General features: G+C 51.4%; 1 protein-coding gene across 1 annotated transcript in view; it reads right to left on the bottom strand.

Annotated features, from left to right (window-relative positions):
• LOC133103734 (myosin-16-like) overlaps window positions 1-23,732 on the bottom strand; it is a 52,837-nt gene that overhangs the window by 23,395 nt on the left and 5,710 nt on the right. The window contains 19 exon segments of the mRNA XM_061209248.1: window positions 1,092-1,265; window positions 3,160-3,241; window positions 4,587-4,723; window positions 7,999-8,119; window positions 9,298-9,415; window positions 9,798-9,885; window positions 10,802-10,860; window positions 11,653-11,779; window positions 13,484-13,594; window positions 13,596-13,664; window positions 15,167-15,337; window positions 16,947-17,215; window positions 18,085-18,219; window positions 19,029-19,136; window positions 20,577-20,675; window positions 21,050-21,113; window positions 22,069-22,161; window positions 22,883-22,979; window positions 23,305-23,332. Coding sequence (XP_061065231.1) covers window positions 1,092-1,265; window positions 3,160-3,241; window positions 4,587-4,723; window positions 7,999-8,119; window positions 9,298-9,415; window positions 9,798-9,885; window positions 10,802-10,860; window positions 11,653-11,779; window positions 13,484-13,594; window positions 13,596-13,664; window positions 15,167-15,337; window positions 16,947-17,215; window positions 18,085-18,219; window positions 19,029-19,136; window positions 20,577-20,675; window positions 21,050-21,113; window positions 22,069-22,161; window positions 22,883-22,979; window positions 23,305-23,332 — 2,150 coding nt within the window.

Raw genomic sequence — 23,732 nt, forward strand, 5'->3', positions numbered from 1 at the left:
TGCAGAGGGGGTGGAGTTGTCCAAAGTCACACAGGCAGTAAGTGGCAGAGGAGGGACAACCGGGGTGTCCACTGGGGTCTCCCTGAGATGGGGTCAGTGGTGTAAGACAACAACTGGCCATGGAGTCAGAAGACCAGACCAGCGAGGTGACTTTTGGTTCGTGGCATAAATTTACTGAAATTCAGTTCTCTGCAAAATAAGGGAAATGATCATCGTGAGGCATAAAGGGATGGAGCGCACGGAGGCGCTTCTGTAAATGGAAGATTCTTTTATCCTTGTATTCACGCTCGGCCTTGGCCTCCCCAAACATAAAATGAGGGTCCTAGCCTGAGCAACTTCTCAGGGGTGTGGAAAGGATGGGAGAAAAGATGTCAGAGACAGCGTGGGGAAAATGGATAGCTAATGCAAGTGCTGACGCTCTCGGCTGAGGAGACACGGCTGTGACAGAGCAGGAATGACCAAGATGGGACTGGACCCCTCCCGGTCGTGGGTCTTCTACTGACCGGCTTGGGACCTTGATCAAGTCTCTAAAGGTCGGTCAAGTGGAGTTTCCTACCCTGAAGATACACATGAAAATCGGGCATCTTATGAGGTGGTTGTGAAGCTCAAACCAGAGAAGGAAGGACCCTTGTAAACCAGAAGGGTCACAGCAGTGAAGCCGCTCATCGTACCGGGAGTCAGGCTCCCCGCAGAAACTAGGTCATATGTTCTCCCCTCTGTGTTTGCACTTGATGGGCGAGGAAAAGGAGGCGGAGAAAAGAGGGCAAGTTCCCTAGGTCCCCAGGGAGCCAGGCTCACCCCAGAGGTGCTCCTCCCACCGTCTCGTGGCCCCCATGTCTGGACAATCCCCCAGGCCCAGCATGTACTGTATGTGTGTGTGCCCAGCCTGCTGCTGTGGGCAATCAGGAATTTGACAGAGTCTTTTTGGTAGTTGGGTCCAGGGTGACATGGCAATGAAAGAAAGAGAAGGCTGGGAATTCCCCAACGTCTGGAAGGACACAGCTTCTTGGAAGGCCACTCTCCCTCCTTCTCTGGGTCTGACTCTTGCCAAGGCCCCCAGCTGCTGCCGCTGCCCCCAGGGCCCCACATGCTGCCTGCAGCTGGATGGTGAGGTCATTCTTCTCCTGGCTGAGCGTGGCCATCTTCTCCTCCAGATCCTTGAACTTGCTTAGCAGCTCCTGCGTCTTGGCCATGGCGTTCCTCAGCTCCTCCTCCTTGGCCTTCATCTCCTCCTCTTGGCGCGCCACATTCAGGAGTGGCTTGACCTGGGTGGTGAACAACACTGCAGAGTGTTAGGGGGATGGGCTTTGCCAGGGGGCTAGGTGGTGGGCTGCTTTGCCTTCAACCAGGAATAGTCGCTCCTCTTCTGCACCCACAGCACCTGTCTGGACCTCTCTGTGCATTTGGCACTTCTCATCCTGCAAGAGTGCCTGGGTCCATTGGGTCCTCTGCCCTGCTAGACCACGAGCCCTGCCCTCTGCCCCTCCCCATCTCCCTCCTGCCCTCGGTGTCTCTACAGCACCAAGCAGAGCAGGCAGGACAGGCCCTCGGGATATTTCCTGATCAATGGATACATTATTCGCGAGCGCAAACACCATGGATTTGGGAGAAGGAATCACCTCTCTTTGAGGATGACAGATAAACCTGTCATCGCCAGCCTGGTCTGTGGGGATCTGGGATACTGCAGTGCAAAATTTGCATAAAAAGGTGATAGTAAGCATCACTTGCAACTGTGTTACACTTTTTATCCAGTGAAAGCCTCCCCCAAGGTGGTGTTTTTTTCCATTGATTCAGCCTATCTGATTTAGTTAAATAAGATTAGAGCTCACTTAACATGCTAAGAGTAAAGGATTTTAACTTAATTTTATGTTTTTACTCATTGGAACAGGATCTTGCTCCGCTATGTTTAATTGGTGAAGTTTTACTTTCTGGTAAAGAGCAGAGAAGTTTCTAGGCTCTGTCTCCTTGTCATCTGTGGTCACTTATGTCTGGCTTGGAAGGAATCTTAAAGGCCGTTGGTCTGGGGCTTCCCAAAGGGTAATACATACACTGAGGGGGCAGGTGAGATGGATTCACCCTTTGCACGGAAAACTTTTGATTTTCATTGTTACATAGTTACTTTAAAAATAATTTTGAAAAGTAATAGTTTAATACATGATTTTGAAAAATAATAATTTTTAAAAATGAAAAGAACTCGTGAAATCCACAGTTTTATGCATAACGTTTGCTTAGGATGAGACAGGTAAGGATGCGAAGTTTCCTTTTAAAATAAAAATTTTGAAATAAAAAAGTGAGTTGATGTAAAGAAAGAAGGTCAGTCATAGAACAGGTGGGGGAAGTGCCATACTGACTAAATTTGAGAAATTTTTGTTTAGATCCCTCTGCCGTCTCAGGCCCTCCTGTGCGTGGGTACAGCTGGGGATGCAGAACTTACTATCCCTCCCTTTCAATTTGTGGGCAGCATGGATTGTTAGAAAGGTCTTCCCTATGGGGAGGGGAGAGAAGCTTCTGCTTGAGCTGTCGGGGGCTCAGGGCCCCCAAGGATGACCTGGAGCCTGTGCCAACCCTCCACGTAGCTGCCCTGAACACCCCGCCCCTCAAGACAGCACTGCCCTCCGGCCCCCTGAATGCGGCAGCCCTGCCCCCGGGTCCAGTGGCGTGCTTCCTTGTAACAAGGACCCCAGGTGGGACGCCATGCCCCAGCGCGACTGGAGCCTCATGCAGTAGGGTGGTTCGTGGCCTCCTGCATTTGTTGAGGGTGGCCTAGTTGCCTGGGCGGCTGCAGCCTCACCTCCTGGCTGACTCACTCACCCCCACTGCTGCCTCAGAACAGCCTGGGAAAGGAGAGGTCGGATCCCATGATTTCCTAAAGTCCAGGACTTCACTGAAGGAGTTGAGATGCTTCCACATGCCCAGGGGTGAGGCACTGCGCACCAAGCCCACTTTTGTGGGGAGGGGGCTCTCTGCATCCTAAGTGCGTTTTATTTTGAGGGATGAGTTGAAAGGTGGGAAGACACACTATCGTTTTTCTCAGGGAGGACTCAGCCCCCACCTGGAAGGAAGCTACACTCTTCCTCCAAGGTGCCCTCATTTTCAGACTGTCCCTGCAGCATCCCCAGGAGGCCCCTCCGCCCAGGACTGCGGCCCCTCAGTCCTCACCTTGTTGTAGAGCTTCCACCAGCCCCAGAAACGCAGCTCCAGGAACTTGCGTGTGTTCCGCTGGATGACCTTCAGGCCAATTCTGCCAAAAAAAAAAAAAAAAGGGAAGAATGCAGCGTTGCATGGGTTAAAATGAAGGAGTGTGTGGCGGGGGTGGGGGGGCAGGACGGGGGACTGGCCTCCCCGATGGAACCAGCTCCTCCCGGACAGCTCAGGGCTGAGCTCATTTCCCCTCCTCTGCTCCCTCACCAGAAATCATCCGTTAGTCTCCAAATCCCATCCGTCTGCGGTCTCTGGAATCAGCCCTCCTTGTCCCTGACAGCTTCCTTCAACTGTCATTTACTGAGGATCTTCTGTGCACTGAGTCCCACCACTCAGCCCCTAACTGGTGTCCCTGCTTTTGGCCGGGGTCACAGGGGGCCTGCTGGTGGATATCAGGACTTCATTACTGTTATTATTTATTCATTACTGTTATTATTACTAATACTATGACCACAAGAGCCAGACTCAACCACATGGCAGCCAGGGCAGCCGGAACTATTTTCTAATTACCATTTTAGGGAGATGGCTGAAAAACACAATTCTGAGGGCAGCGATTTGGGACGAGGATTTCTGGCTTCTAATCCTGACTCTTTCTGCATGAACCTGGCCCAGTACCTTAACCCCTCTGATCTCAGTTTCCACATCTGTAAAATGGGGGTGCTGATCCTACCACATCCCTCTCACAGCATCATCGTATGGATCAAGTAAGGGGAAGGCTGTGAAAGTGACTTGTAGACTGTAAAGAGAAGGGTTTATATTAGGTGGTCCCTGTTAGGAGTTGAATTGTGTCCCCTCCCAAAAGATACTCTGAAGTCCTAACCCCCAGAACCTGTGAATGTGATCTTATTTGGAAATAAGAGTCTTTGCAGATGGAATTAACTTAGTAAGATGAGGTCATATTGGAGTAGTGGGGGGCCCCTAACCCAAGATGACTGGTGTCCTTATAAAAAGAAGGAAGACCATGTGAAAACAGACACAGTAGAAGACCTTGTGAGGACAGAGGCAGAGACTGGAGAGATGCAGCCACAAGCCAAGGAGTGCCTGGGGCTACCAGGACTGCAAGAGGCAAGAAAGGCTTCTCCCCTCGAGGCTTTGGAGGGAGCTTGCCTGCCAACACCTTAATTTCAGACTCCTGGCCTCCAGAATCATGGGAAAATAAATTTCTGTTGTTTTAAGGCACCTGGTTTGTGGTACTTTGTTAATGGCAGCCCCAGGAAACCAACACAGGCCCCAAAGAGGGTTCTTAAGGACAGCAGAGACATTGGCACCCTCCCTATCTCACTGCCCAGTGTCACTGGTGGAGCTGAGCACCGTGTGTGTGGAGGGGTCCCTGGTCGTTCCATGTGGATGGTGTGGCTTCAGTGGGCCTGCCCCACCGGTGCTACCTTCGTTCCAGCATCTTCTTGAACTCGACCCTCATGAGGAAACCCCGGAGCCGACACTGAAGCATCGTCATGATCTTGGCCAGACGCTCGTCCCGCATGTCCTCGAGCTTGGCCAGGACGCCTGCTCGGAAGAAGACCTGGGGGAAAGACACATGGATCTGAGAATAGCCCCTCTGTCACCAAAGCAGCTGCTTAGCGGGGAGTTCAAAATCAAAGAACAAGAAGTTCCGACGAGTCCTTCAGAGTTCAGAGACCCTGGGAAACAGCTGGCCCTGGCCTGGACATCTGCACGGCAGGGCATGCCAGCCTCGGCATCTATTTCCTCTTGCTCTTGGACACTCCTATGGGCTCTAGTCCTGGCCTTGCAATTACTAGCTGGGTCACCTTGGACAAGCCTCCTCACATCTCAGGGCCTCAGTGCCTCATCTGTGAAATGGGGCTGTTGATCCCTCCCTTAGAGGGTTGCTATAAAAATTAAATGAGATAACAGGGGGAAAGTACTTCTGCAAACTGTGAAGCTCTGAGTAAAATGTGGTAGATCGTTTGGATCTTCACTGCTACCTATGGTGACTGCCTGGCAGCAGGGTGCCAACGGGCCTTCCTTTTTACCACTATGCAAAGCAGCCTTGGGACAGTCATGGTCCCGTGGGATACGGGAGTGGGAAGAGGGGGTAGTGGTCAGCAGGGGGAGTTGACTTTCTAGAAAGGGGACAGAGTTTTCCCAGTGGTGCACAATTTCAGGCATCCGGCTCTGTTCTATGAGTGGGACTCGTCCTCAGGAAAACAAGAACAGCTTTGCAATGCATGTTAGAAAGGGCCAGAAACACTCAACCTCAGGGCAATGCGAATTAAGGTCACAAGATACCACTCCCCCTCCCCACAACCTGCAACACTGAAGACTTCTGATAAAACAAGTGTTGGCAAGTATGTGAATCAACGAGGGGGTGGGTGGTGAGTAAGTACAGTTTTGGAAATTGGTTGTCACTCCCTCAGTGTGTATCTCAACCCTGGCTGCACATCATCCTCACCTGGAGGGCTTTGGAAAGATGCCGTTGCCTGGGCACAGGTGACTTCAAACAGTTTCTGGGGTGGGGAGCTCAGGCATCAGTGTTCCAACCTCTCTGCCCCCACCCTCAGTCTAGATGATTCTAACGTACAGCCAAGGTTGAAAACTTTGTTCTAGAGAGATTCTTGCATAGGGCCATGTGTGAGGATGTTGATAGCAGCATTGTTGGTAACTGAAAAAAGAAGGAGCAATCCAATTTCCAAGGACAGGAGACAGGACAGTTGTGGCATGGCCATCAGAAGTCCTATGATACGGCTGTGACCATGAACGAATGTCACATACCAGCCAACAAGGATGAATCTTAGAAACATGATTAAGTGACAAAAGCATGTCAGATAAGAGTATATCAAGTATGATACTTTCATGAAGCTCAAAACCAGGCAAACCTTGGGCTATGTGCATATGTGATAAAACTGTTTTTGAAAAGGCAAGGGTACAGTTAACATTCAGGACAAAGGTTACTCCTGGGGGTGGGGAGGAAGGAGAGGAAAGAGATGTAAAGATGAAGTTCTGGGTTTTTAAGTGGGCTCATGGGTGATCGCTTTATCAGTGTGTTTTATAATGCACCATATTTTTATAGGCTTCTAATAGGACATGATAGAAACTTCTGGAAGTATAGAAGGACTCAGGAGACCCACACCTGGCCTCAGCCTGCTTTGGATGTGCTAGGGCACCTTGGTTAAGTCACTCTCCTTGGGGGAACTTGGTCTCTTCCCCTGTCCAGTGAGAGTGCAGGACCCCAAGTCTTTTCAGCTCTGGGAATCTCTGATTCTACATGTGGGGGTGGGGATTAGACCCCCAGATGAATTTAAAGATGAGGATGCTTGGATACTGACAGGAAAGGACGGAAAAGGATGCTTCTTCCCTCTGCCCTCTCCCCACCAATCATGGGGTAGAGACATTGGGCTTGGTATTTCCAGATTAATTGTGGTTGAGGTTTGGTCTTTGAGGAGCAGTGAGGCAAGCATGTGGCCGGTGGGGAAGGGCCCACATGAGCCAAAGCCAGGGATGGGGACACAGTGTACAGGCGGAGTCATTCTCTTCTTTGTTCTGCCCCTGCCGCCAGAGCCTGCCTGGCACCGGGGAGCAAAGTAGTCCCCAGCAGCCCTGGGCCTTTACCTGGACCTGAGGTGCCCCATGCAACCCTTGAACAACAGCAAGATCAGTCTGTCTGCCCAGGGGTAGCTGTGTCAGATACAAGTCATGTGACTTCCCTGATCCCATGACGAGGGGCCTGAGGCCTGCTCTGTCCTGCCTAGTTCTGTGAAATTGGGCACGTCACCTCTATGTCTTCTCCAGGCTTTCTTAAGTTTCCCATCCATCAAAGGTGGGGTGGGGGAAGGAGCTGGTCTCCGAGGTTCTCTCCGGCTCAGGTATTCAGTGATTCTGTGACAAAGCCTGAGAGTTCCCGTAAGTCAATTTATCTCCACACAGCATGTCTCAGCGGTGCAGGAGGCCAAAGCTAATGGTTCTGGCAGGTTTGAAGGCAGTATTACAATCCTGCTAACACCAATGGCTACAAAGCAAGCTGTAGGGAGCTAGGGACTCTTTCTGTTCTGTCCACCTGCGTATCCCTAAGCCTAGAACTGTGCCTGGCACGGAGGAGGCACTCTGTACGTGTTGGATGTACAGGCAGCTGGGAGCTTCCCTGGGCATCGTGCCACACCAGGCCCGCGGAGAAGCTGGGCCTGCCTGTGCCCTCTGCAAGACCAGGATGGGCAGGTGACCCACTCCAGGCTGCACAGCAGCAGGCTCCGAGCCTGAGGCAAAGCCAGGGCCCCTCCTGCCTCACCCTGACTGTCACGTTGGGGTGCAGTCTGGTTGGGCAGGTGTTGATGGACACCTCCTACCATCAGCCTGGCCCTTACAATCCTGACAGGACTCTGCGGGGCCAGGAAGTGGGACAGACATGGGCCCCATGAGTCAGGACCAGGCGGCCGCTCTGTCTGAGTCAACCCTGACTCGCCTGCCAGCTCAGGGCTGGGGCTCGCAGTGTGGGTGGTCTGGGATTAGGGTGCTTCACCCCCAGACCTCGCCCACACACGTACCGTGGTGTCCCGGTCCAGTCCAGGACCTTGATTCCGATCGGCTGCTTTTATTCTTAGAAATCTGTGGCCCATGCAGTCCTAATATTCTCCTGTTTATTGAGTACCTCTCTGTCTGAGCTGGGTTCTCACGCACGCTACTCCCAATCCTGTGAGATTGGCTTTACCAGCCCTGATTTTTCGGAAGAGGACACAGAGGCTCTCAGCAGCTGAGGGGCTTGACCGCCTGGTCTACGGCTGAGCTGGAATTCAAACCCTGACACCCACCTTCCTGGGACAGGGCTGAGTGGGAAGACCCTACCTTGGTGTGTCCGATTTTGTATTCATTCACATCCAAGTCGATGGCCCCGAGCAGCAGCTCTGAGGCCTTCTTGTTGTCCACGAACCCCTGGGGAATCGCGCTGGGGTTCAGCACTTGGTACCTGTCGGGAGAGACGATGGCAGTCCCCATCATCCCCAAGTTGGCAGCCCAGGAAGTCTGCCCTCACAGTTATCATCGACCTGTGAGATGGCCTTCAAATCAGGGATTGGACTTGTTCCGCAGAGGCCCACGGCAGGCAGGGGACTGACAGGAGACGCTGGGGAGTAGATGTCGGTGTGGGTCGGAAGTTCAGCGGGGAGGTGGCCTTAGAAATGAAGACATGAAAATCTTTCCTTCCTGATCTTTTCCTCCAGACATGGGAGAACCGCTTCTTTTCCTGACCTGCCAGTAGGTCCCTTAGTCCTTCCCCAGCTAGGGACTTCAGAGGGCTTGGACAAGATGACCTCTAGTGACCCTTCTTGCTCCATCAATCTGCGGTCCTATGTTCTAGCGATTAGGGAAGGGGTCGAAGTAAATTAACCTCTCACGTGGAGGTCTCAGTTTGGGTTCCCCCAGAATCAGACCTTGAGACCAGGATTCAAGTGCAAGTAGTTTATCTGAGAGGTGGCAGAGTTGGGGAGTGGGTCAGGGAAGCCAGCAAAAGGCATGTTATCAAGCCAGTTACCACAACAGGCAACTGGGGCTTCAGGCTGCTGGGGGACCCTTGTGTGCTGGGAACAGCTCCCCCTGGCTCACAAGCGCCTTTGTGCATCTCTCCCCAACCCTGCATTCAGTGATGTCACATTGGTAGCTTGAAGTCAGCCGTGGTGGGAGTATTTATACCATGGAAATCGGTAGATACTACAAATCAGGGCTTCTTTTTTTAAAAAAAATTTTAACTTGGAGGGCCCATTGTTAAACATTTACCAACACACAGCTGTCTGAGAGCCTGTATAGAACATGCCTCAGAGTTAGCCCATCATCAGGGTGAGGGAGCTGAAGCATTTATATGTCAACTGTCCTTAGTCATTGGTCGAGGGCTGCTCCTGGGGAGGCATTAATTCCTGATACTTTCAGCCTGCCAAGTAGCAAAGCAGGCTCTAGCAGCCAGAGAGAGCCCTCGGGCAAAGAAATGCAGGTGCTGGCTATTGAAAGTTGGGCCATTGTGTACTGAAGTAGACAGTGAGATAGTGTCCATCACTGTACCCATAGTGTCTGCTCCAATGAGACTACATTTATCAAGAGTCAACCCCTGGAGACCGAGAACTGTACTCAAGGTATCAGGAAGACACCACTCACCTCTGTTTGAACTCTGGGTACTGCAGCCTGTTTGGGAAGCCCTTCCTGCAAATACGGATGCCTTCCAGGACTCCATTGCAAGCCAGCTGGTGCATGATCAGGTGGGCGTCCACCACACCTGCCAAGAGGGAGGGCACAGGATGGGGAGTCACTACCCTAGGGTACCCTAGGCCACTCCTTGCCACTCAAGGAGGCTGAACTGAATATCCAGGTCTTCAACCCTAATCTCCTCCAGTCACTGCCCAGGGTGTCCCAGGTCCCCCACAATTCAGCCAAGGCCCAAAGGCTCTCCTGAGTGTGACTTCTGCCTAGGTGGGCACCACTCTGCTTTACAAAGTAGCTAGAACGTGCTGTTTGGATGATCCATTGTTGGAGGTTCTTTCAGTGCCCCGTTTTACCCCAATCATTCCTGGTGATTAAAAGTGGACTTAATTTGGAGTGAACCCCAACTTCACACGTCCTGAGGGCTTCCAGCTGGGAGACATGTCCCCATGATGTACCTGGTTGCTTGAACTCATTGGGGACAATACAGCGGACAAAATGGGGGGAGGTGCTGTGGAGGGTGGCCATCAGCTTGTTCAACTGCTCCTGGGGGTAGAGGGAAAGAAAGAGTGAAGCTCGGCATTGGTGTTGCAGGACACCCATGCTCAGGAGAGGTATTTGTTTAGAGTTTAATTAATTTAATTACAATTACAATTCAGTGCTTTGGTCACACCAGCCACTTTTCAGGTACTCACTAACCACGTGTGGCTAGTGGCTATCGTACTGGACAGCATATTGGACAGTGGCTGCCATATTGGACAGAAGAGAACATTTCCATCATCGCAGAAAGTTCTGTCAGATAGTGATGCTCTCAAAGGTCCAGTAACTTGACCAAAGTGACATGTTTTACAGAAAGAGGGACCCTCTGAGTTCAGTGCTGGCTCATCATAGAATCTTGCTACTAGAAGGAACCGTAGTGCCTGTGTGGACAAATCCCTCGCCATTTTTAACTTCCCTACTGGATGATCCCTCCTCTTCCACTTGGATACGTCCAATGAGGTGGCCCACTCTGCCTCAGGACAGCCGGATCCTTGGGAAGTATTGAAATCATTCTTTGTGCAACATCTCACCATTGGCTACATTTCTGCCCTTGGAATATGTTTCCAACAGTGCCCAAACTTTGTGGAAGTTGTGCCCAGCCCAGAAGACCTGCCAGCACAAGATCTTAGGCACTGATATTTCCACTTGTTATGTTGGGCAAGTCCCATCATTCTCTGGGTTTCAATCTGAAACAACGCAGTTAGACTGGACCATCTTTAAGGGTTTTTTCTGCCCTATGGTCCCGTGGTTCTGCCCCCTCTTCAGAAGGAAACGGACCCCTGAAATGAAAGAGGCAACCATAGGCATAGAAATGAAATCATCCTGTCCTGGGCCATGAGGTGGCAGCCAGACCACTACACCATTGGAAGGGATGGGTGGGGGCAGTGGTCACAAGGTAGCCTCTGGGGCAGCCCCTACTTACCCTGTAGAAGTTGGAGACGGTCATGAAGGAGGACCCTCGTTTCTGCTTCTTGCTTCCAGCTGAGGAAGAGAGATAAACATGTTTCACATCAGTACCCAGCACAGGGGCAGGCAGCCCCATTCAGTGCTCTGTGTCAAGGACGTGCGTTCTCTGGTTTTGAAATGACTTGTCTGGGGACTAGGTGAGGTGGGACCCCCCACACCAGGAAAAACGAGATTTACCAGGGAGAGGGTGAACGGGCTGACTGTGGCATAACAGTCACAAGGAGTGCCGTGCTTCCTGGTGGGTCTGTAGCCCTTTGTGATTTAGGGCTGGCCCAAGGCAACGCACTGCTGCCATTGCCTGGGGAGGAGGAAGAGCCCGTGCTGTCTGGAGGAACTGCATGCTGGTGGCGCACACATCTCTGAGCCCAAGGAGATTCGCAGTTCTTGTCTCTCTAAGTGGCGGCCCTGTTGGGTGTTCCCCTATGGGTCACATGACCTCGACTGGCTAGGAGGCAGAGCTGAGCTTGACATTTGGCTCAGACAGGAGAGCAGGGAGCAGAAAATAAGCACAGAGCTTTGGGGCATCAACTTTTCCAAAGCAATATCGCTCCACCTAGACGTGATATGGGCCCAGTGATCAATTCGGTTGATGGAAGAAGCTCCCAGGATGCATCTGTACCTCTTTATTGCAGTAGCATCCATAGCTGATCTCAAGCAACTTGTCATTCATTCATTCATTCGTTTGTTCATTCATTCATTCATTCAACAAGAGTCAAATATGAGAGTTTTTGTTTTCTTTTTTTTCTCCTTCTGGCCGCTAAAGGGTATCAGCACAGAGAGACTGGGCACACGAGGGGTCAGCCATACTTGGAGCCTCCTCTTCTTTGAAGAGAAGGGCTAGGAGCCCCAGGCTTGATTTCTGGAACAAGCCCACCACTGTTTCATTCAGGGGGTCTTTGTTCTTCTCCAGCCAGCCCGTGTTGTTGTAACCCACCTGGAGGGGGGCAAATGCCAGTGGTTACATTTCAGGCCCAGATTCCACCTTTCAGGTCCCACAGCCAGAACCTCGACCTACATCTCTGTCCACTCTGGGTTCCCCAACCTTCAGCCCCATCTCCTGGGACTTCAGTTCCTGTCCTGATGACTTGCCTGGAGTCCTGGGATGTCCATGAACCCCCATCTCTTGGGCATTTGCAGTTTGCCTGTCTAGGGCACCCTGTCTCTGAGCTTTACCCACACACCAGGACTCCCCAGCTACTCTTTGCCAGGTGTGACCTTCTCTTACATGTCTTGCTTTGCTGGCCACACTGAGCCTCCCTGACCCCTGGGTCTTCTACCCAGGTTGGCTGATCTTATTCCTGGCTCAGTGATTGACCTTGACCAGTGGCATCCCAAGCAACATGAAGAACTCCCTACAAGGGCATCTGTTCTCTCCTTGCTGAGAAGCACACATCCCCCCGCCATTGCCTGTTGGGAGGGGGGCTCCATCCATCCAAACTGGGGGCTTCCTGTGTCCAAGTAATTGGACATCCACTAATTTCTGGTTCCCATTTTGCCATGTAGCCCCGGCTGGAGAGGCAAAGAGGAAGGTGCCTTTCAGATCCTTCCATTGAGCACAGAGAACCTAGGGACGCAGATGAGAAGACAAAACCTTTGGGCTTTCCTTCTCCCATGTGGTGTATGACATTCATCACCTCAGGGCCTCATCTTAGGGCCTTCTTGGAAGTGCATAGGCCCCATTTGACTTTGGATGTCCCGTTGCTACAAACACCGAGCCCTTCTCATTTCATCGTGGAGGGTGGGGTGGAACACTGCAATTTGGCCCCAAGCCCGTTTGCTCTGGGTAGTGGCGCAGTCCATTTGGCCAGTAATTGGCATTATCATGGTTGTTGAGATCATAAAAGCTTGGCCCCGATGCCCAGTCCAACAGCAGCTTTCCTGACAGCTCTGTCCTAAGCCTGCCATTTCCCCGCAGCGAAACCCAGAGAGGCTCAACAAACTCCTTGGTAACAGGAGGCATTGGCATTGATGGCAACACTGATTGTTTCCCCCATCAATTGTTCAAATAAACCTGAGTCCTGGCTGCACTTAATTTCCCTCTTCCCCAAGGACTAGGTTTGTCATGAGTGAAAAAGCCACTCCGTAAATGTCACCTTGTTAGTTTGGTGGCCACGTGCTGTCAGAGGGATGAATCAATCAACTGGGGAATAATTGATGGACTCAAGGACTTTTTTTCCTTCTTTTTGCAAGTTTTGTCTTTTTTTTTTTTTGGCCTTGCTGCGTGGCATGTGGGATCTTAGGTCCCCCAACCAGGGACTGAACCCGTGCACCCTGCCGTAGAAGCACGGCGTCCTAACCACTGGACCGCCAGGGAATTCCCTGCAAGCGTCGCCATTTCTGACCAAGATCGAAGTTCAGCCATCAAACGGAGGGCCGTAGACAATGGCATGGCCCTGGCGGGTCTGAGGGCATGAACTGCTGGGCATCCTTGGCTAGATTGCTTTGGAACTCCCAGAGGGAGAAGTGAGGAGGAAGTACAAGCCAGAGGTCATTTCGATCAGCTGATCACCCTGTTTGATGGTGGCTGGGTTAGTGGGAGGGAGGAAGCCTCAGGGAGGGTGTGGCAGGACAGACCTACATTTGTGGGAGCTGGAGGCACCGGGCAGGTGGCCACAGGGGGTGCCGAGCAGGTACTCACGGTGGCTGCATAGTGGACAAGCTCGAAGTGGGCCTCGGGCCCCTTGCCCTTGCTGCCCTTGGGCTTGAGGAAGTTGCTGCACTTGCCCAGGTGGTTGTCATACAGGGCTGATCTTGAACGTGGCGTCGGTGGCCTTGGGGAAGACACACTGTTCCTCCAAGATGGAGAAGATGCCCATGGGCTAGAAGGGAAGAGGAGCGGATGGCATTAGAGGGGGCCGACAGGGTGACTCTGGTGCTGCCCTGGGGCTGGTGGGAGGGGTGGCCCAGACCCCACGAGGCCGGCCAGGATGCAGAACTCTGGGCAGTGACCTCTGGGAAAGGTCTAGTCTTCCGTGGCCTTCGAATGCCACGACCTTTTAGACTTGAAAGAGGCTAGAATTCATTAGGTCCAAGAGAAGGGAAGACTGACGTCTCTGAGGGGGCTACATAGCTCCCCAAATGCTAATCCCACCCAAATAGTGGTGCCAGGCAGGCCTGCCTCTCAGAAAAATGGTGACATCATCAATGACACCTGTCTTCTCTTCTAAGGCAGGCTCCTGGAAGAAGGCAACGCTTGATCCCAAAGCTCAAGCATGAGGGCGTTTCAGGCTCTGTGACAGCTGGACAGGCAGGTATTTGTAGGTGTTGCGGGACAGGCAGTCCACTGCCTGTTTTGGAGACTTCCAGGGAGGTAAGGCTGGCCCCTATTGAAGACCTCTGGCTGCCTGGATGATAGCTTCTCTATGACGGGCCTGAGGGTGAACCTCGGAGACAAGGTATGTTCTTTATTTTTTAACTTTTTACTTTGAAATAATTTCAGGCTTGCAAAAATGGTGCAAAGCATTCCTGTATATCCTTCATCCAACTTCTCCAAATGTTACCATAACCTCTGTACATAATGATGAAAACTAAGAAATCAGATTAAGAAATCAAAGTCTGTTCGGACTTTGTTCAAATTTTGTCATCTGTCTTGTTAATGTCCTTTTTCTATCCCTTTTCTGCATTTAATCAAACAGTATATATTATTTTTTCTTTTCTTTTAAATTTTTTTAAAAGATTTATTTCACTGAAGTGTAGTTGATTTACAATTTTGTGTTAATTTCTGCTGTACAGCAAAGTGATTCAGTTATACATATATATATACATTCTTTTTCATATTCTTTTCCATTATGGTTTATCACAAGATATTGAAGATAGTTCTCTGTGTTATACAGTAGGACCTTGTTGTTTATCCATTATATATGTAATAATTTGCATTTGCTAATCCTATATATTCCTGAATGAGACCATTTGTTAAAACATTCCCTATGGTGTGATTACAGGGGAGGCTATTAGTTGGGCTATTAGTTGGGCTATTAAAACCCAACTCTGCCACTCATAGGATGGATGACCTTGGATAGGTGACTTCCTTTTTCTGTGCCTCAATGTTCCCATCTGTGAAATGGTTATAATAACTTCCTCCCCACCATTGGTAGCTTGTGATGATCCAATGAGTGAAGGCATAAAACAGCTGAACTAACAGTGGCCATTGCAGTGGCTGTTGTACCCATTTTGCAGAGAGGAAGCTTCAGGTCAGATAAACTGAGGTCATCAGCCATGTTGCTGACTCCCCCGAAACCACAGGCCCCAGTGAAATCCCTTCCTGAGATGTGCCCCAGGGTCCCGACCTCTCTCCAAGCCCCTCCTTTGAGAAGTGTGGTACCTTTTCCAGGAGGTCGATGCAGGCCTGCAGGTCAAGGCCAAAGTCGATGAAGACCCATTCGATGCCCTCCTTCTTATACTCCTCCTGCTCCAACACGAACATGTGGTGGTTGAAAAACTGCTGCAACTTCTCGTTGGTGAAATTAATGCACAGCTGTTCGAAGCTGTTGAACTGCGGCAGGAAGACAGAAAGAGGTGTATTAGCCTGGACGCAGACACAGCCTCTCCCGGGATTGAGAGCTGGTCCACAAGCAGAGCTAAAGCTTGCTGAGGGCCCACCAGTGTCTGGCATTTCCCCAGATGCACCCACCACCCAGTCAGCGCTCCCATCGGCCCTGCGAGAAGCCCTTCTCAGCTACCCTCCCCTGCAAAGGCACAGAGCCCGGGCCACCCAATGCTGCTGCCAGCACCCGAAACTCAGACTCTAGCCCCGTATGGTTCATGAACATCAACGTGCGAAGAACCATTTTATTTCTCGAGATGGATCATTTGAGATGCTTTATGGGTCTGACCTCCTGTGTGCCTTTAGACAGTTCTCTCTCTCTCTCTGGTTTTTCTCATCCTCATCTGGAGGAGAAAGCTGTTTGAGGGGTTTATAAGCCTTTTTATTTTTTTTAAACCAGAGACTGCTTTCTCTGAATGAAACCCCGTGCTGAAGCCTCATACGAGAAACAGGTCAAAGGAGAGGTGCCATTGTCATCACAGAGCAACCTGCATGGAGCACGTACACGTGTCAGACCCTGGCTAAGCTGCATCTGCTCAAAACCCTTCCAAGGCAAGAATGATCAGCGTCCTCATAAAAGACGGGGACACGGAGGCACACTTGGAAGTGGAGGAGCTGGGATTCCAGCCCCATTTGTCTATTGCACCTGCCCTGCTGTTGACACAGGTGTCCTCCTCTCTCCCTGGCCTCACCCTGCTGGCCATCAACGGCTGCCCAGGAGTCCAGGCAGCGTGGTCTGGAAACTCTCTCTAAGGCTCTTTCCACCTATGGAATTAAATGATTCTATTGTTGACAGCAGCCACATTAGCCTTTTAGAGCCTGAGAGAAATTGGGCTAAACTGTTTTTTTTTAACCCATCTGTGGCTAGTAGAAATCTTAGAATAATAGGACAGTGGAGCTGAAATGGGCCTTAGAGGTCATCTCTTCCAGCCTGCTCATTTTAGAGTTGAGACAACTGAGGCTCAGAGAGGGATCGTCACTGTCCGAAGGCCACACAGCTAGTTGGTGGCCAACCCGAGTCCAGAGCCAGGTCTCCCAACTCCTAATCATGCTGCCTCCAATTACAAAAGTAAAATCTTCCTGACCCACGGCACTCATCTTATGATGAGACCTGAGCCTCATTTGTGTGGGCAAGAGGTGGGAGCCACCAGTAGTGTGCTGATAAATCAGCTCTCTCTCTCAAAAAAAAAAAAAAAAAGCCTGATTTGTAGTGTTGGCTGATCTCCATGGTGTAAATACACCTCGGACATGTGTCAACAGGATGGCAACTGGTCACAGAGTTCTTGAAAATTCACCAGTCAGTTCTGGTGAGCCAGTACAGGCTGGATCCAGCCAACACGGCACTCATTCTATGTTATGTTCTCCCCGTTCTTTGTGACTTGGCACCGTACAAATGAAGATGGAACTTTCCGGAGGCCAGAAGTCAGAGAGCCAGGAGCAGACTGAGATGGGCCGGCCCCAGGTCCAAGGTGAGAAACAAGAGAACCTTGGTGAAAAGTCGCTTATCAAAGGAGGGTGGCCACCCCAAAGCAGAGACGGAATGCGAGGCCAGACACACCTCAAAGATCTCGAAGCCGGCAATGTCCAGCACCCCGATGAAGAACTGCCTTTGCATCTTGGTGTCCAAGGTCTTGTTGATCCTGACCACCAGCCACTTGAACATCTTGTCATAGATGGCCTTGCCCAGGGCCCTGATGGAGTTCTGGCACTGTTCCATGTTCTGGCCCTTCTGCACAAACTCGTTGCCTACTTTGACCCGGGGCCTGGTGATGCCCTTCTGGAGCTCCCCAGAATTGAGACCCATGAGATGGGCGACTTTGTCGGCCACTGAGTAGGGATGGAAGAAGCAGGTGAGTGAAAGAAAGATGGTGCCCTGCCCCAGAGAACCCCAGCACTGTCTATCATGTTTAGAGGAGGGGTTGGGGGGAGGGGGAGGAGACCCCCATGTTGCCAACAAGAAAACAGACGTCTGAAGCTGTACCATAGATATACCGTGGAATACTATGCAGCCATAAAAAGAACAAAATTTTGGCATCTGCAGCAACATGGCTGGACTTGGAGATCATTATGTTAGGTACAATAAGACAGATAAAGACAAGTACTGTATGATATCACTTATATGTGGAATCTAAAAAATACAACGAACTAGTGAATATAACCAAAAAGAAGCAGACTCACAGATATAGAGAACAAACTAGTGGCTACCAGTGGGGAGAGGGAAGGGGGGGAGGGGAAAGATAGGGGTAGGGGAGTAAGGGGTACAAACTATTAGGTATAAAATAAGCTACAAGGGTATATTGTACAACACAGAGAGTATAGCCAATATTTTATAATAACTATAAATGGAGTATAACCTGTAAAAATTGTGAAGCACTATATTGTACACCTGTCACTTATATAATATTATACATCAACTATACTTCAATTAAAACAATTTAAGAATGAGGGGAAAAAAAAGAAAACAGAGGTCTGATACGGTTTCCACGCTTGCTCAAGGTGAAGGGGCAAAGCAATATAGAAGCCAAAATTATGTCTCCGACTCTGTCGTGCCTTCCCAAGGATCTTGATGTCTGGATATCAAAGGAACATTCTCGGTTTACAGCGTGTCTCTGAAATGTGCAGGAAGCCCTAGAGAGCCCCGAGCCCCTACCCCCGCCAGCTGCTTCCTCCCTGCACGGCCCCCGCCCCACACCTACCCTCCGTGGTGTCCACTTCAGCCTGCTCCTCTCTGGGCTCCTGCTTGAACTTCATGTTGCCAAAGTGCATGATGCCCCCAGTCAGCTTATACACGCCGATCTTCTCCTCAGGGCTGAAGCCCAGCACGTCAAAGCCTACCTGCAAGGCCACAGGGAGAAGAAAGTCAAGAAACTCCTGGCTCCCTGTTCCACAGAGTGGAGGCCACCGTGGGGTGGCACCTATGGGCTGCCGCGGCACACTGTGGACTCTGGAGGTCAGACACACCCTGACCAGAGAGAGAGAGGACTGTTTTCCTCCAAGGAGTCCAGACCAGACGCTCCATGAGATAGTCATTGTATTTCTTTAACCTCTCTGGCCTCAGTTTAGTCTTCTGCAAAATGGGTGGTGGTAGGTGGTCATAAGGATAAACCAGAATGATGTGTAAATGTTTAGTCCTGTGCTTGACACATAATAATAACCAGGAAGTAGTGTTATTCTTCCCATCATTATTACTGTTTAGGCTCCTTGCTAGGTACCGGGAGAAGGGGAAGGCAAAGGTGCATCAGGAATCAATTCGGCTGTCAAGGAGGAGAGAGTACACAATATTCCTAACAGAATTCTCAGGTGCTCCATGTCACAAAGAAGGAGAGAGAGGGTGCCGTGGGAACTGGTGAGGCTAGAGGGTCACATCTAGCTGGGCTGGGGAGGAGGAAAAGTCACATGGAGTAGTCGGCCCCGTTAAGTCCCTATCACTTTCCAATTCAACTCTGCAAAGAGAAACTGCTTGCTACGACAGCCTTGGGGAAAATGCCAGCTGCAACCCCAGAAATCTCCATGGGAGAATCCAGGCTGCTGCCTGGTGGCTCTGAGTGTCCCCCCTCCCCATCCCCGACCCACCCAGTACTGGTGGCAGTGCCTGCAGGGCCCCAAAGTTTCCCTGTCTTTCACCAGCCATGCTGAGTACTCACGTCTGTGACCTGCAGCTCCTCCCCATCGTCCATGTTGTCCACCATGGTGACGCCCTGGCTCACCCAGCAGTACTGCTTAGGGTTGGGGACCAGCAGCATACTCTCTGCCAAGAGCAGGAAAGCGGGTTAGCAGCTTGGTGACACGTGGTTTTCTTCTTCTTCATTTTTAACCCATATCTCTACATGCCTCCCATGTGCCAGGCATGATGGTGTCATCGTGGGGGTTACAGGGCTGAATACGACGTGGTCCCTGCCCTCTGGGATCACCCAGAGTCATGGAGGGACTTGAACAGGGCATATGAAGAACTTTAGAGTGGCAAGAGGGTCTCTGGAACTTGGTTGTGCCCTTTGTCACTTGGCGCAGTACCTGGCACCTAGTAGGCAACCAGTAGATATTTTTGGAATAAACGAGTGCATATCTTTCTCCTTTCTCTCTCCTGTAAAGAGAAGATCGCACTCAAAGGCAGAAGGTAACAGGACAATTGCAGCAGGCAATAGTAATCACTTGCATATAATATGCATGGGATGTTGTCACTTTTACAAAGAAATATGCTCACTTCTATTTTTCTTCAAATATGTGCCCCTCTTGGTCTATCTTTGTTTCTTCACTTTTGGAAGAGACATGGATGCAAGAAATATTTTCCTCTCCTTTCCTCTCTACTGTTGAGAAAAACTACAGCCCAGGAAGGAAGATAAATGGTGCCTGCCACTCTGCTCTAGGGTCAGAAAGGCAATAGAGCTTGGTGGGGAGTGTGGTAGACAGGAGTGCTTGAGCTCCATCCAAAGGGTCCACCACCACTCAACTGCCTTGATCAGTGCTACATGGGAGGGCAGGCCCATGGCTACCAGATCTTCTGCTATTCCAGAGAAACCAGGAAATAGGGTTTTTAATGTGAAGCTTTCCAATTTCAAAATGGCATATATTAATTTAAAAGTACACTGTGTCCAACACAAATAAAACACACCTGTGGGTGGGGGATGATACTCAATGCCTCAGTCTCTGGCTGGGTTAGGAGGTGTGTATGTGGAACACTGAGTCTTCATCCCTCTCTGGACCTTAGATCCTGAGCAGGTCTGCCATGGACAGTTGAGCAGGTTGTTGCTTGCACAAGGGCATCAACCTGAGGGGGTGAGTGCAGTGTGCTTGCCAAGCTGTGTACTCAGTGGGCTACGTCCACTCAGAGGGGAGCCTGTCACATGCAGTCGTCCTGGGCTGACATCTCTGCTGCTGTCCGAGCAAGACATGGGGTGTCTAAAGCCCTATGTCCCAGGTCCATGTCTCAGCCATGAGTTGCAGGCATCTCAAGGCCCCATCTGTGAAATGGGCCAACAATAGTGTGAAGCCTCATAGGCTGTTGTGAAGATGGATATGAGTAGAACTTTGAGAAACTTCCCTGTAACCTCTTCACATAACTCTAAACTAAAGGGATTCATGTAGAACTGCAGGTATGACACCAAACCCTCCATACATGGGAATTCTTTCGTTATTGAAAACAGAGGAAAAGCGAGTTAAGGGACAATCAGACAGACATAAAGATCTTTACCGACAAGCTCAGGCTTCTTGTTAGAGAGAATCTGGTAGAAAATGTGGTAGCTCCTCTCAGCTGCTTGCTGTGAGATGACACGAGATTTCTCTAAGAGATCTGGAAAAGAATAAGCAGACATGCCCATGAGTTCAGCCCATTCTCCTGGAGTGCAGGGCTCCATGGAAAGCAGGGCTCCCCTCCCCATAAAGCCCAGGGCCATGGCCAGTCATGGGTCCACTCTTCTTCTGCCCCAGACCCATGGCCTGGGCGGGGGGCTGGCTCCTGAAGGGGGGGAAGCCGGGGGCAGGGCCGGCCTCCTGGGTGTGGCAGGCTGTGTTCAGAAGGACCCCACACTTGAGTCCCTCTGCTGCTGTTTTGAAATTCTTAACGCTTTTTGAACAAGGAGCCCCGCGCTTTCATTGTGCGCTGCACCCCATGCATTGTGTAGCTGGTCCCGGCCCAAAGAACCCTCCCAAAGCGGCCTGACTCACAGCTCTCGATGTCAGCTCCGGCCAGTTTGCCTGTAGCTCCGAAGTGGATCCGGATGAACTTGCCCTGAGCAGGGAGGAGAGGGGAGGGTCGTGAGGGGGGACGTGTGCAGCTCTAGACCAACTTGCGACCCGGGTTTGGCCGCCCCGCCCCCCGAATTCTAAGGGCACCGCAGGAAGGTAACTGGGCCAGAGGCGGCTGTATGTGGAGTTGTGGGTTTCCCACTCGGATGGGCAGAGAAGGAGGGTCTTGGAGCTAAATCTAGGGTCTGGGGGTAGCCTGCAGCTTTGGGACCTTGTGGGGCAGACGAGTGCCCCACAGGAGGGGCTGGGGCCCTTTGGAATTCGGCTTTGAGGCAGGAGTGGTGGGAATTTGGCCAGCCACATATAGGGGGCGCTGTACCACGTCTCCTTATGGAGAGACACCACATCCCTCTCCCTGACCTTTGGCAGAACCAAGGACAAACTCTCCTGGAAATAGGACTCTCTGTATCTCCATCACCTTTTGCCCTCGCCTCTACTCACCTGCCCCCACCTCCTCCCTGCCCAGCCCTGTTTCCCCAGGCAGTGAGAGGCCCCAGCCGGAGATGGGGGTTCAGCAGGGAAAGGCAGGGCACTACAGAGCTCCTTCTATGACCCCAGCTCCCACCAGACCAGCTTCAGAATCCACCAGGGCCCCGGGGACAGCGCCTCTTCTACATCCGGCCAGCCGTGGTCCCCCTGGTTGGGGGCGGGACGTTGTCAGCTTCCAGCCACTGCAAATCTCTGGCTCTCCTGTTTTAATTTCTCAGCCCCTCCATCACTGTGTACCCACATCTCTGCATTCGAGCACCTGGATGTCAATACTGAACTGGGCTCTAGTTGATATAGACCCTGACGGATAAAAATCTCTGGGAAGGAGATGCCATGACTTGACTCATCCCATTGGTGAGTTTCAATCAGCCCTGATTTCCTTCCTTGGAATGGGGTGATAATGCCTGTCCTGCCACCCCCAGGGCCACCACTGCCGCTGTCACACTTACGGAACGGGAGGAATTGTTGTTTCTGGTGGTCTTGGCGTTCCCGAATGCCTTCAGCACAGGGTTTGCCTGGATGATTTGATCCTCCAGGGACCCCTGACCCAGAGAGAAACACCAGGTGGGGTGCCCTGTCAGCTGCTGCCTGGGGACCCAGGGCTTTCAAATGACAATGGCGTATGTGCCAGGAACCCAGGAGGGGCACAGCCTTGGGGAGGCAGGGAGAGCGGGACTAGAGGGGACCTGGGAGGAGGGCCACCGCCTAAGTAAGGACTGTCCCCCTGCAGACCCTGACATTGGAGGGCCCCTGCCAGATGAGAGGCTTTGACTCTTAGCTGCTGTTTCTTCCTTTTGCTCTTGGTGGAGAGATTCCTATGTGAACCTGAAAACCCATCCCCGGGCATCCCTGGTCTTCCACCGAAGTCTTCCTTTCCTCTTTGTCAGCTTTTTACAGCTGCCGCTGGCCCAGCTAGTGCTCCCTGCGCTCTGGGGCTGCCAGGGCCTGCAGAAGCAGCTTAACCAGGAGCTGGCATTCCCCTTTCTACCCTGCTAAGCACAAGGGGCTCTAGCATTGGCACTTCTGGGGGCAGACGTGGCCTGGGGTATCAAGTCTATCCAGTGGGTCAGATCCGGGACTGCAGCCACCTTCTCCCTATGGGTCCCCACCCAAGTCGCTTCCCTCTAAGCCTTCGTCTCCTCATCTGTAAAGCGGCCCTAACCCAGAGAGCAGCTGTGAGGCTCACACGGGCTCTGCTGTGTGTACCCAAAGACGGGAGGGGGCTGGGGATGAGAGGCCCCGAGTGTGCCCAGTCGGCCCTACCTTCCCATCCGAGGACTGTTTTCCAGTTCCTCCCATGTTGGCAAAGTACTGGATGACCTTCTTCGTGTTCTCAGTCTTGCCTGCACCAGATTCTCCACTGCAGGTGGAAAACGGGAGCAGATGAGTGAAGGACAAAGAGGGGATTGGCCGCAGAGAAGCAAAGCGATGAAAGGTACGGGCTGGGCATCATCACATCTCACCCATCAGGGACAGACAGGGTGGGGCAGGAGGGGACTTGGGGACATGGAGGCCCCCCCACTCGGTTTAGCAGATGCAGCCTTAGTCGTCCCCGCTAAGCCCACTCGCTCTCTTCCTGCAAATTTCCATACAAAGTCCTGCCAATTCTAAGAAGGCTTAATGACATGTGTAAGACACAAACCTAATTATATGTCTATAGACTGAGAGGCAGGAGGGACACTTACGTGATTAGCATAGACTGATTTTCACGCTCTGTAGGGAGGGAACCGTCAACAGGAAGGTGTAATTAGAAAACACTTAGAAACTTGACATTTGGCATCACCCTAACCACACCGTCTGCATCTCCCTGCATCCCACCCGGCTTGGAGCATGGCTGCAGTGGCCCGCGGACGCCGAAGACCTAGGATCCCGTGGGGTCTGAGGCTACACGCCTGCCTCTGCAGCCCATATCCTTGCAGAAGGGGCCAAAAATTTACCAGCCACTCTGTTTCTATAAGCACCGTCCCATAAAGCTGCCTAGTCGTAAGCAACGTAAAGAGAAATAGTAATAAAAATCACGTTGTACCGTATGGTGAAGATCACACAGGGAATGGTTAAGGGTTGACTTGAGTTCTCTACATTATTTAGTTTGGCATCCCATGTTTTTGTGATG

Source organism: Eubalaena glacialis, chromosome 13 (assembly GCF_028564815.1).
Source record: "Eubalaena glacialis isolate mEubGla1 chromosome 13, mEubGla1.1.hap2.+ XY, whole genome shotgun sequence".
NCBI lineage: Eukaryota > Metazoa > Chordata > Mammalia > Artiodactyla > Balaenidae > Eubalaena > Eubalaena glacialis.